The sequence below is a fragment of the Dermacentor andersoni genome, chromosome 3 (assembly GCF_023375885.2).
Source record: "Dermacentor andersoni chromosome 3, qqDerAnde1_hic_scaffold, whole genome shotgun sequence".
NCBI lineage: Eukaryota > Metazoa > Arthropoda > Arachnida > Ixodida > Ixodidae > Dermacentor > Dermacentor andersoni.
The window spans coordinates 16,553,353-16,566,570 of record NC_092816.1 but is presented as its reverse complement, the minus strand read 5'-3'; the positions used below and the strand labels follow the sequence as shown (position 1 = coordinate 16,566,570).

The 13,218-nt window shown below is 44.9% G+C and overlaps 1 protein-coding gene across 1 annotated transcript in view; it reads right to left on the bottom strand.

Moving 5' to 3' along the window:
* Positions 1-13,218, bottom strand: part of LOC126520395 (solute carrier family 2, facilitated glucose transporter member 1-like) — a 58,564-nt gene that overhangs the window by 9,488 nt on the left and 35,858 nt on the right. The window contains exons 6-8 of the mRNA XM_050169324.3: positions 12,021-12,109; positions 9,450-9,548; positions 7,254-7,466 (exon numbers count right to left, since the gene is read on the bottom strand). Of these exons, the coding sequence (XP_050025281.1) occupies positions 7,254-7,466; positions 9,450-9,548; positions 12,021-12,109 (401 nt within the window). The remainder of the gene's footprint in view (positions 1-7,253; positions 7,467-9,449; positions 9,549-12,020; positions 12,110-13,218) is intronic.

Genomic DNA, 13,218 nt, shown 5'->3' with positions numbered 1-13,218 from the left:
TGCGTGTGTGCGTGCGTGCGTGTGTGCGTGTGCGTGTGCGGTCCTGACGAAGTGCAAGTACAGCCATTCCTTGTATCTGATGTGTAGCTGTTCAAATGGACGCACACCTCTTAAAATTGACTGTGTTTATTTATGTTCAAGCGAGTAGATGTTTCTTTTGGGCTCCTGTATACTTAGCTTCTTCAAACTATTTTCGTGAACCAGTGTGCTACTTCCCTCTATCTCCCCACCCCTTTCCTAGTGTCTGGTCACGGGTCCTCAGGGCAAATGAATTAATTCCCCCTCATTTTCATTCCGGACCTTACCACTATCCGCATGGCCTACGCGTTTGCATAACAGCAGGGCGAAGCTACAAATCGCACGTGAAGCTAGGGGGACCACTCCGGCTCCAGAACGCTGCCAGCAATGTCACCTCCTGCGAACCTCTTCCTGACGAAGAGAAACACGTTGCGAACAAGCTGAGCACTTTCCGTTCTCTTTCCACCAGAATAAACCACAGCCTCGTACGCGCTGTGACTGCTGCCTGCCTGAGCCTCATGCGCTGTAACCACCAGTGAATCAAAATAAGACAGTGAGCTAGAAGAAGAAACCAGTGCACTGCTCTGTTCTTTACTTTCTGTCGTCACATACCACGCCAGTAGGCAGATTTTACCTAGAGTTTCACAACTATTGATACAAAAGCTGCCATTAGCTGTTGGCAGCAGCCATGGGTGGGCTCGTTTAACATCGCTTGAAGGTTTTCTTCTTTTTTTAATAAGATAATGCGTTCACATCGTCGTATTGGCATATACCTTAGAAGCTTGCGCATGTGCCTGCGTAGCGCGCTCGAAATTGTTCAGCAGAGTGTGCTTCTACCCAATAAGAGTACTTATTGAGTAAAGCCCACGTTACTCTTAACTCTTACCTTTTCTTCAGCGAGCGATAACTGACAATAAATGTACCTTTATGCACGTGTGAAACGACATTAGCAATAACATGTGTATATCTCGTTGTAAATAAATGATTTTTTTAAAATTCAAGATACCCCCAAAGACCCTCAGTACGAAGGTACTACAGGGGGAGGGGGGCACAGGCGCACAGGCGTTGGTCACAGACTATACATCATACTAACAAAGAAAACAAAAGGAAGCACAATATAATATAGAGTAAAAACATAGCTCATGTACAAAATGAGTCACAAACAAACGTTGCAGAGGACACATTAGGGCATATTGGGAGAACATAAGGCCACCGCAATGAAAAGCAAACAGCAACAGACACCGCCGGATAAAAACACCGCGGAGTCCAAAAAAAAGTAATAATAATAAGATTACGGGGCAAGTCGTCGGCGAATTCGATCTTGAAACTTAGTTAAGTTGGGTTCCGCGGCAATTTCTGATGGCAAGGCGTTCCATTTAGTTATTGTGCGTAGTAAGAACGGATATGCTTAATGGAATGACTGGAAGTTTCACTTTACGTTTCACTTTATATGGGTGGTCACGACATCGAAAGATACGATACGACGTGAAGGATGGTGCTAAAGCTTATGGAAAAGTAATAGGAGGGAAATTTTACGGCGAAGTTCCAAGTTGTCAAACTCAGCTTTATTCGTTAACGAGGTGACGCTGGTGCAATGTGAATAATCTGAAAAAAAAAAAAGTGAATCGCGCAGCACGGTTTTGCAAGGCTTCGGTGTTACTGAGGGTATAAGTTTGTTCGGGGTCCTATATGGCAGATGCGTGTTCTAGTTTGGGACGGATTAATGTGGTGTATAGACGCCGTGCACGCCGACGGACGCGCCACTGGTGGCGGCCTTGCGCAGAACACGCGGGAGAGGAGCCTGGCGCGCGCCGTAGTTTGTTGTGTCGTTGATCGTGCTTCTCTGTCTTATTCCCGTTTTCAGAGCAAGATAGGCAACACCATTCGCACGTGTGGAGTGGCCAAAGCTTCAGGGAATGTCGAAGAAGGATTGTTGCAGGGTGGGGAGCTCAAATACCGGTGAAAACGTGCCGGCGATACGGTTCTAATCATTCCCGACAAAGCCTCATCAGCGGGAGCAACGGTAGCAAAAATGGATCGTCGCTTCGAAGGGAAATTTCTTGTTCTCATCCGTTCCTTTGTTTCGTCGGTGTTTTTTTCCACTCGATCATAGTTAGACGCGTGAGCAACGAAGTTCGTCTGCAGTGCAGCATGAGGTTTAAAGGCATTTCGCTAAAGTTCGGAATGCTGTTTGCCGCTTATATTGTTTTCCGCTTCTTTACCGCGTTGCGCTAGCTAGGCAGCACGACTGCACGAGCGCATAAAGCTACTGAAGTTTGCAAGAACTGAAATTGTTGGTTTGATGTGGCGCGGTAAATCCTCGCACCAGCTGTCGCGCACTTCATGTTTTTACATCTATGTTATGCGTGGCTTCGCACATGTTTAACTGTTGCTAGCTGCTCCATGCATAACTCTTGTCGATTCTTTTGAGCTGCGAAGTTTTCACCCTGCCGTGCTTGTAAAGGGTATAAATCACGCTGTGTCTTATCGGAATGATACCAACGAAGTGCCTCTTTAACAGCTTTATTCTTTTCGCCCGAGGGCATCTTAGATATTGCTTGCGTTTTTGGAAATGTGTTTAGAAAATAGGTAGTTGAGGGCGAGAATTGCTAATAGCTGCTGCATATGGTATTTTTGTTCCATTTCTCGCTGAAAAGTTCACGTCCCGTTTGGGAAGTCATCACACCTCGATGCTGCCTGAGCAAATTTAACACGCCGAGTGAGTTGTTTGTTTCACAACATAGTCCCTTCTTGCATGTGAGTTTTGTACTCAACTGAATTCTTTCTTATACTTACGCTGCAGACGACTAAACCGGGCCTTGCCTCCAGCGCTCATCTACTTTGACTGGCGCTGCTCTGCCTTTAAATATATCATGTGGCACCTCTCTCTAGTAATATAAAAAAAGTACTGAAAATCTAGTCAGTCTTTAGCTTTGTACGTTTCCAAGCAGCTCCCTTGGGGAATTTAAAATTGCGCAAACTGCAGCGGGAACGGTAGTTCATCGGCGTATGCAGCAGAATTGCATCGGCGGTACAGCACTAACACGCGCTTTTATTAACCCGTGTGTTTGGTGACTTCGTCGGCTAGTGTACGCGTTTCCATCAATAAATTGGCAATTACTCTTCTTGAGGCGTCTTCGACTGCAGTTATTCGGCGATGTCACATATATTCATCGGCAAAAAAATCACAACGGCATATGCAGAGATTGCACCGTGCGGATTTGTTTGATATAAGTCTGCACTATCGACGGGTGCTTATTATTCAGGTACAGAAGCAGCATTGCGGCAAGGGTAGAATAAAAAAAACCATCGAGAGATCGCATCACTCAACAAAATTTATCGGCTAGTCAACATGAGCTCCACGTCATGTAAATGCGGTTCATGGCGTTTGTCTACGGGACACACCTTGCACGTATGGGGACCATGTTGTCCCAAACACCGGTAACATCGTGTTCATACCCGCTCACACAGAGGTCAGCATCTTCCCTACAGCTGTCACCGCAGAAGAAGCAGCCTGGCACCCGAACAAAGGAGAAATCGCAGCCGCGAATTTCAGCCATCCTTGCTGCAAAGGGCTGTCGTCTGCTACTGCTCCCGCGTGTACTGTTGGAAGCGTCCGCTAGGTGGCTTTCAGTGGCGCCTCTATAGGTGGTGCACGAGGCGTATACGCTAGTTTTCCCAGTGCCGGTGTCGGCGCCGACATCGGCGGAGTTGTCAATGATCCAAAATTTCCGTGTATATTTAGGTACATATAATACCACGCCTTGCTATATTGTATGCGGTATATGTGGGTTATATTGCCACACCATTCTATCACTAAAGTTGCTCATACCTTGTCTTGCATTCTTGACAAAGTTATTCCTCGTATATTGAGAATGACAGCCCTACAAGCAAATGTCACGAAACAAAGCACCGACAGCGCAAGCCGTTTGTGTTAAATCTTCTCAGACTTAAATATTAAAAGTACGATACCATATCATAAACATGAAACATGTAATTTTCTTGGTGCGCTGTGAACCACCTCCGGGATCGGCCCACGCAAAAGGCCGCGTTTCTAGCAGAAAGCTCGCCTTCGTGCATAGCGTTCGCCGCCAGCGTTTCCGGGTAAACATTACGGTCACATAAGCTACAGTTGCCGGGAGGCGTAAGCGGTCGGGGAGCTTTGAATGCTCTCGCGTTCCACTCTTAAAGGCGAAGCTTAAGCGTCCCCCAAATGATTTAATATGAATTGGGACTTCTTTTAAACTATTTTTAAGTCCGAGTTTACGGTCAGCGGAGGCAAGGGTAACATTAAAATGTTTACTCCATGATGAGCTTGACTGAAGATTTATGACAAGGTACTTGTAAGTTGTGATGAATTCTGCAGCGCTCTTATCAAGAAAGTAGGGGCTTGCAATTCGTGGCCTATTGGCGAAAGACATGAGTTTATGTTTGGAAATATTAATGGCTGTAACCAATCTGAACACCCTGCACAAATCTCTTCTAGGCTAGTTTGTCGTAAATGGCTATAAGTGTTACATGTTACACATCGATAATGTAGACAGGCACCGGCAAAAAGTCTGAGTTTGGGCGTCACAGAACTAGGGAAATCATTAATATAAATTAGAAAAAAATAAAAGCCCAAGTACGCTGCATGCCTTGTGGAACTCCAGACGTAACATCAGCATAACATGAGGTAGAATTGTCAACTCATGTAAACTGCATTTTATATGAGAGAAAATCGGTAACCCATGCAATTATATTAGATTGAATGTTAAGTCGTGTAAGTTTAAGTAACAACCTACGGTGTGGAACGCGATCAAATGCCTTAGAAGAATATAAAAATATTGTGTCAAATGGAAAACCATTATCTATCAGTGCGTGTATGTCTTTAATAAGTCCGGCAAGTTGGGTGCCGCACGAGTTTATGTGATGTGCTCGAGTAATTTACAAATATTGCTGGATAAGGAGATGGGACGATAATTTAGTAAATAGCCGGCCGCCCTCTAAAGGAAAGGCCTAGTTTTGCAAAAGATATTGTAGTCGAGACGTACCTGTCATGAACTTGTGACTATGGGAAGCCATCAGGGCTACAATTGATAAGCACTAGGTCGAAGTTGAAAGACAAAATGAAAACGTTCTGTAAGTTTATTTGTACCAGAGAAGCGAACGTAGTCTGTCAACACCACAGTTCAGGGCACTGCAGCTAAGAGAGCCGAAAAGGTTGAATGAAAGGCAGAGAGTTCAATCAGGACTGGGCGCCCGAACAAGCAGTGACCTCAGTGACCTCATATTTTTTAAAAACTTTTGTGGGCTTTCATTACTGCTGCGAAAGACGTGCGAAGTAAAACTGCAGCCTAAAGGAAACAACTGCATAGGGTGCGTCTAAACAATCTGTGCAACTTTTTCGTCCTTTCCATCTGGAGTAGCGTGCTAGGCATACCGACAGGCATACCCCTCCATGATGCACCAAATCTCTCTCTCTCTCTCTCTCTCTGCAACTTTCTTACTTAATTTATGGCCTATAAACGGATCTTTAAATGTTGATTAAGGATATAGTTATAGGTGATAACTTGCTTATACAATTACCAATTAGCAAGCAGAGCTCAGTACGAGAAAGAGAGCACTGACACCGGCCACATAAATATGCTGTGATGGTAATGGTGAGCAATGCATGCTCATTGACCTGGAGAGGCAAAGCAGAAGAGTGGGTCTAAAAATTAATCTGCAGAAAACTAAAGTAATGTCTAGCAGTCTCGGAAGAGAACAGCAATTTACAATAGGTAGTGAGGCACTGGAAGTGGTAAGGGAATACATCTACTTAGGGCAGGTAGTGACCGTGGATCCGGATCATGACACGGAAATAATCAGAAGAATAAGAATGGGCTGGGGTGCGTTTGGCAGGCATTTTCAGATCATGAACAGCAGGTTGCCATTATCCCTCAAAAGAAAAGTGTATAACAGTTGTGTCTTACCAGTACTCACCTACGGGGCAGAAACCTGGAGGCTTACGAAAAGGGTTCTACTTAAATTGAGGACGACGCAACGAGCTATGGAAAGAAGAATGATGGGTGTAACGTTAAGGGATAAGAAAAGAGAATATTGGGTGAGGGAACAAACGCGAGTTAATGACATCTTAGTTGGAATCAAGAAAAAGAAATGGGCATGGGCAGGACATGTAATGAGGAGGGAAGATAACCGATGGTCATTAAGGGTTACGGACTGGATTCCAAGGGAAGGGAAGCGTAGCAGGGGGCGGCAGAAAGTTAGGTGGGCGGATGAGATTAAGAAGTTTGCAGGGACGACATGGCCACAATTAGTACATGACCGGGGTAGTTGGAGAAGTATGGAAGAGGCCTTTGCCCTGCAGTGGGCGTAACCAGGCTGATGATGATGATGATGATGAATGGTAAATTGTTTAAAAATGTTAAAGATTACTGCGGGAACAAGTAAAAGGCGTTGCAGCTCCTGCACGGAAGCCTTGACAAGAAGCTTTCCTCGTGGGATCCTCGACATTCGTTTGTCCGTTCTTTTAAGCGTCTTGGCTTTATAGCTTTTTAAAGCATTTTAGCATCTTTATGTCGTCGGTATCTCTAATATTTTTCCCCATTACTTAAATGTACCGTGATCACTTCGCAACCAGGAGAGTTTCCATCATACCCTCAACTTCATAGTTAGAGAATAAAATGCATTACAAAAATCTTTCGAGTGATTCAGAACTGTTTTGAGCCCGTTCATCCTATTATTATACGACGTGCAACTGTTATTTAACTTCGGCAAGTGCTTTGTGAAACTCCCTAGCAGGTGACAACCGGATCAGCACAAACTCTACGTGCTTGCTTAAAATGAGATGCTTTGTCTGTCCGCTTTGTGCCCCTGTGTCATTGCAGGCGAAGCACGACACTTAGTTTAAAAAAGTACTTGGCTTGACTTCTTTTTCGGCAAGGAACACATGGTGATGCTCTTTTGCGTTCACAGTAGGGCCACACAGAAGGATTTCCGACAAAATTGACTGTGTAAAACACGACTGAAGGAACACACGGCCGTCATCAAGATAGAATTGTATGAAAAATCACATTGTTGATACAGGTGATAAGAGTGAGGGACTGTCTTCTAAGTTCCTGGCGAAAACGCATTGTTATGTGTCAGAAAGAAATTGCACAGTCAGCAGATTTATCCCTGCCAACAAGCACAGCTGTTGCGGAGGATGATCGTTTTGTTAACACTTCTGGGCATTGCACTGCGAAGGTTTTCACCTTGAGGGCGAGCGTGATGGTGAGTACGACGGTGCAGAGCGCCATGCCGGCGAGGCCAGTGAGCAGCAGTGTCCGGCGGCCCGCACGTTCTACGACGACCATGGAGACCAGCGTCATGAGGACGTTGACCAGGCCCAGGCCGAGCGTGGCGCGCAGGGCCCCTTCGGCGGACAGGCCCGCCGTCTTGAAGATGTCCGTCGAGAAGAAGATGGCCTGCAGTGGTGGTCAGGTGCTCTCAATGAATTAAGAAAATACTGATTCGATCGGCGGCTTAATCATCTATATGCTCCTCGAAATTTTTAAACTATAAAAGACTTATTTCGTCGTCGTCGTCGTCCCCCCCCCCCCCCCCCCAAAAAAAAAAAAAGGAAGTGTACTATGCAAGTTTGAAAACGCTAAAACATACGCTATTCGAGAGCCATAGCGAAGGAAACCGGCGGTTAGAAGGAATTATTACCGACAGACATTACATTCCCAGGTAATAAAATTATTAAAACTTCTAGAAAAAAAACAGATTTCCAAAAAAGAAATGTTTCTTCTGGTTCAAACAAGAAGCTAGAAATGTACTTATTTCCAACAAAATGTCGTTTACATAAGAGGCAAGACTTTTTCTGCGAGCACTGAAATGTGCCGCGGCAAATGACTGATGTTTCGCGTAATTTCTTTTAACAGTTACGGATGTGCCTCGTGCTTCAATTACGATCAATATATGCGCATTAACTGCCCTCGCTTTGTTCATTTCCTACTACCGCATTATGATTTTATGCATACATTGATGGTGCAAGTCCGTCATTTCTCACGCTCTGATGCTTATTTTCTCGTTTATTAACACAATGAGGGATGCTACGCTGTTTAACAGCAATGTGTGTTTATATCTGATATTTCTTATGCTTCTAGAATTTTTTGCCTTTTAATGGTGTTGCGTGAGGTTTGCGCGAGCTGATCTATGCAATGGACTATGTAACTATCTTATTGGTATATTTGTAAAGGGCGTCGAGGCAACGTCCGGCAATTTAGCCTTTAGCCTAGAGCTCTTCTAAGACACTGTCTAAGGAACCAAATAAATGAAAGGAAATAAAATGAAAATGAGCACATGATAGAAACGCACAATTAGGCATAGTCGAATGGTTTAATGCTGACCATCTTCAGGATGTGCGTTAAGCACCTAACGAGTGCACCCAACTGATCGCGGCTGCTACGCCCATGGAATCAAAGCCACTTTGCATTTCTTCGAGCGCCCACTTCATGCAAGTCGTAAGCAAAGCAACGTGAGCTCTGGTTTTTCTTTTGTTCAGAGCCGCTGATTTCACCTTTCCGCAATCACTGCTTCCGACCACACGGAGGCATATCAGTGACAGCAAAGGCTTGCAGCTCACCACTCACGCTGTGACGAAGAATTGATAAACTGAGAGCGAAAAGGGGTGAGAGAACATCGCTTAAAGAAAAGTAACCTCTCTTCTATTCGGAAATCTGTCTTCCCCCTTGAACCACGTGGCAATGTAATTACTGATTCTGATTTTCAGAGTTTGATTTTCTCTTTATTAATTACCGTAATGTAGGGCGCTTTTTGTCGAATGGTAGATAAGTCAGTGCCGCACGCACAACGGCCCGAAACGGCACGGTGCGCCGCGCTTCACTAACTGAAAGCCGCGCCGCGAAAGTGGTGCTCTTATCACTATGAAGCTCAAAGTGCTTTCGCTGCCACTGATTTCCAATTCCAATAACGAAAAAAATCGTGTGCGTAATACACAAAGCTTCCCCTAAAAGAGATATGTGTAGGAACCTGTGATTTTCGCACAAGCAAAGGTATTCAAAGAACTCATGTAAAAAAAATCTATAATGACACGAAACTGCGAAATGACTAGAACGAAATATTCGACATATGATGGATATGCATATGACATTTTAGACAGAGAATTGGTGTGGCAATTAAGAGCTTAACTAATGGAGATATCAATTATGCTCTACGGTATTCTCGTACTGGTCCTTCTGCTGTTTTATTCTCCCGCTCTTTGTTTCATAAGGCCTTCCCTGCAGGGTTGTTCCAACATAGAATAACGTAGATGCTATGCTTGTATATTTTACACAAACACAACCGGGCGAATGCAAGGTGTTCCACAGTCGCCTGGTACATGCACTTGTGTCTCAAATACATGCGCCGGTGTGCAGTCAAATAATGAGTGTCGAAGAACTCACCGCGTTAATTCCGGACAGCTGCTGGGCCAACATGACCATTAACGAGACGATAAGCGGTGCTCGAAGAGCAGCGTTGCGAATCATCTCTGGCAAAGTCACCTGCACATATATGGGAAACAATGGGCGCCCAGGAAAACTCAGCTAGAGGAAAGGTATATCGCAAATAATCACTTCCAAATTATATCACCTCCGTGTGAGCACTACATCATAGGAAGGCCAGGAGGCAAACACTCTTATGTCTCTAGAGGTATGCCCATAAATGTTAAGACAACTATTTAGACAAATTTCCCTTAAGGCGATGTCTGCTCCTGCATGTGCTAAAACCGTTCCGCATGCACTGCAAGCAGAGCAACGCGTACGTCAAATTTTTTCTTTGACTGCTGCATCCATCACTGTTTTCTAAAGCTTCAGTCGCGATCGCCAACGTGTGCGAAAAAAAAATCACGCGAGAAATCGCGAGACCACCGCAAGCTCAATATGTGAAAATTATACGTAACTGTTCCCCTTCATGACTCAGAAATAACGAGCTTTGAATTGTCTCAAATGCCGAGACTAAACAGCGCAGTCTGAAGCAAGCGCAGCACCCCAACTTCATTTACAAAAAGAGAAATTGATCGATGTAGCACACCCTTCTTGGTCACTAGTAGCGTATTCCCTATATGCGTGAGTGCTTTTACTTCAATTTATAGCCCATTTGATTGACTTTGACGGAGACCATCCGTTAAATTTTAAGCTTATTTGATTGCCTTGCTTTTTACGCACATAAATTTATGTGAGAACCCGTCAGCAAAAACAGCTCTTGGGAGCTTGTGTGTTTTCCACAGCGTCAACTTTTCAATCGCATCAGCAGTAGCCATTGGCAGCGGAATCGAATACGGAGCCTTCCACGACAGCGAAAGCGCAGCCATAAGACCTCTCAAATGCGCCAGGACAGTTGAAGACGCAGCCAAAGGCAGGCATAATAAGCGCACCCTATTGCAACAACAAGCGTCTTCCAGTGTGAAACCAGCGCGCTTTTTGACGCTGGGTCGCACTGGGTACGCTGGTACTCGCTGGGACTCACTGGGACACCAGTGAGGACGCTGGATAAGAGCTGGGTCACACTGGAAGAGACGCTGGTTCCACTGCCATGACGCTGGGGCGCACTGGTTTGTGCTGTACAGGCGCTGGTTCTCGCTGTAGTTCGCTGGTTCGCACTGGAAACTGCGCTGGGTGTGTTTGTGCCGCGCTGGTTCCAGTACGCAAGGACGAGCGCTTCTGAATATTAAATGCTTTATACAATTTCATCGCTTGATATTAGTCTCTTGTTCTAAATAACGATATATCTTGGGGTTATAAAACCCTATTTCGTGTCACAGCTTGAAATAAAGGTGCGTGAGCTGCCCTGTTTATTCATGCACATTTGAAACTGAAAATCACTTTCGTATTTTTTTTTCATTTTCCCTTTTGACTGGGCGGGTAGCTAAATTCTTGAACGAAACCACGTAAACGCAGAGGAAGCCGCGTTTTTTAGTAGTTCGCACGTAACGTATGACTGGGAGTTGTCGCCGTTGTCGCAGTGTTATGGAGTGGACATGAAATGCAGAAGTCGTTCAGACGCGCGCGAACGGACCCCGAGTTCGAAGCCTATCTCTGAGTGATATTATCGCACCGATAACAAAGCTGAGATGATTCGTGCGCTTCCACTTTCCCTATTGTACTAAAAAATGTCCTGAGGCTCAAATACACACATTTTAGCTTTCGCCAGCTACCCGCGCCGAGATCGGTCCCCACCGAAGCTTAGGCCTAGCGTATCCGCCGAGTCCGTCCTCACGCTATCGGCGCGTCTATAGACTCAGGAATGAAGAAATCTAACAAGGATAAATCACGCTATATTTCAGCTTTCGTATCAGTGTTCTTAAATAAACAATTTTTTCATGTCTACAGTGCCAGTACAAGAAGCGATGACCGCTGATGTGACGCGTCATAAACACAGGTATATGTGCTATCGCCGAAGGCTCCCAGCACTAGCCTGCGCTTCTCTGACGAAGATATATGAATAGACAGGCGTGTTGACTGAAAGGCATCACTGAACTAAGGAAACGTTGCAGATAATTTGCGTGAAGAACAAGAAACGGCTATCAAAATCGGCAGTAACAGCCCATACACCGTCCCAGGTCGGTGGTTCATGTAGAACTTTTTTTCGAAGTTAAAATAGCAATTGCAAGTGAAAATCAATGTTGTGGCACTTCCAAGCATACTGCTGAATACGGACAGCAACTTTTTCTTTCTGGTACAGGCGTGAGTTTTAGTGGCACTGGGTTTTGTAATAGGGCAGTGCTGCTTAGTGCTTTATTTCGGTCCGGGTTGCGTGCACAGCTGACAGCGTAGCGTGGTCAAGTGCAGCAGAGCTAACGGTGCAAATCCTTCTTCCTTCAAGTAACATATCTTTTAAAACCTTTTGTTGCGGTAAAGATGTTGCTTCATGAGTGAGCATAATATAGTTTTTAAACACACAACATATTACTTTCACGCTCCATTCAGCACGCCAATCGTCAAGCAGCAGCTAAAGCGACAGGTAGCGGAGCTCACCTTGGGCACGAATTCGGCAGCCTCGGCTTCGTTCTTCATGACGGCCATCTCTTTGTCTACGTCACGTGTACCACGTAGCCGGATAAGCGCTGCCGAGAAATAAAGCAGGCAGTGGGTGCTGTTAGCCAGGAGTTAGCGCTGTCGCTGACATCAAATAGAGAATTGTTTCTCGAATTTTATTTCTGGTTGTATCAGCAACACAACGACAAGAGGCAACAGTTGTACTATATCCTTTTTCGTTTGTACGTTCACTTTGGTGTGAGAGATATCAAAAGTCGAAGTACGCAATAATAGTATGCGTTGTGCTTACGAAAAGAAAAAATTAAACAGCGCTGACTGGCAACTGAATTTCGTAGCTTTGTTCTTAATAGCAGTCCTGATTTTCTTGTAGATGTGAGCGCGCATTTCGTTCAGGTTTTCTTTTTTATTTTTCATCATGATTCTCTCTATTAATTTGTGCTTTCTTCTAAATAAAAAAGTCAATTACGAGTCAGCGCTCGTACTGTATGTTCCTGTTTTGTGCTTTGTCAACTGTGCGCATTGAAATATACAAGAAAATTAATTCGTACCAAGCCGTCAACATTTCGTTTTACTACACTTAATAACAGAGCATGCGAATGTGCTCATTATCGCGACATATCTTTTTCTCGCAGTCTATGTAATGCGCTTCTGTGTAGTCGCTGATGAAAACCTCCCATTTACGTGCGCAATCCACGCAGGCCTTCGTATGCATGTCAGTCTTCATCTCCACCCCAACAGAGATGAAGGAAGTCATGAAGCTAATCTGCGCATGCTCAAGTAAAGGCAGCGCCGGCGCGACAATCATGAACACGCGCGTGCAATTCGCGAAAGGTAACGCTTTAGGAATGACAATTCCTCTATGCAAGACAATCGAGGGCGGACTTGCGCACGTGCTACTGCTAATAATGATATGCCATGCCTCGACCGTAGCTCAACTGTAGGGTACACTTCTACATTCCTATGTCTCAAAAGACCTTCACCCCCCACATGTATGGGAAAACATTTGCAGACCAGACAGTGCATCTAAAGGTTACACAGCGTCCAACCGGGCCACGATTCTTTGGGCTCAGTTAATCTTTGAGTCGGCGTGTGTGTTGCCCTGCTCGTTTTCCTTGCATCCGTGTTTTGTACGCCTGTCTTTCCGTTCCATGAATTAAACCGGCTTGCTCAGCATTTG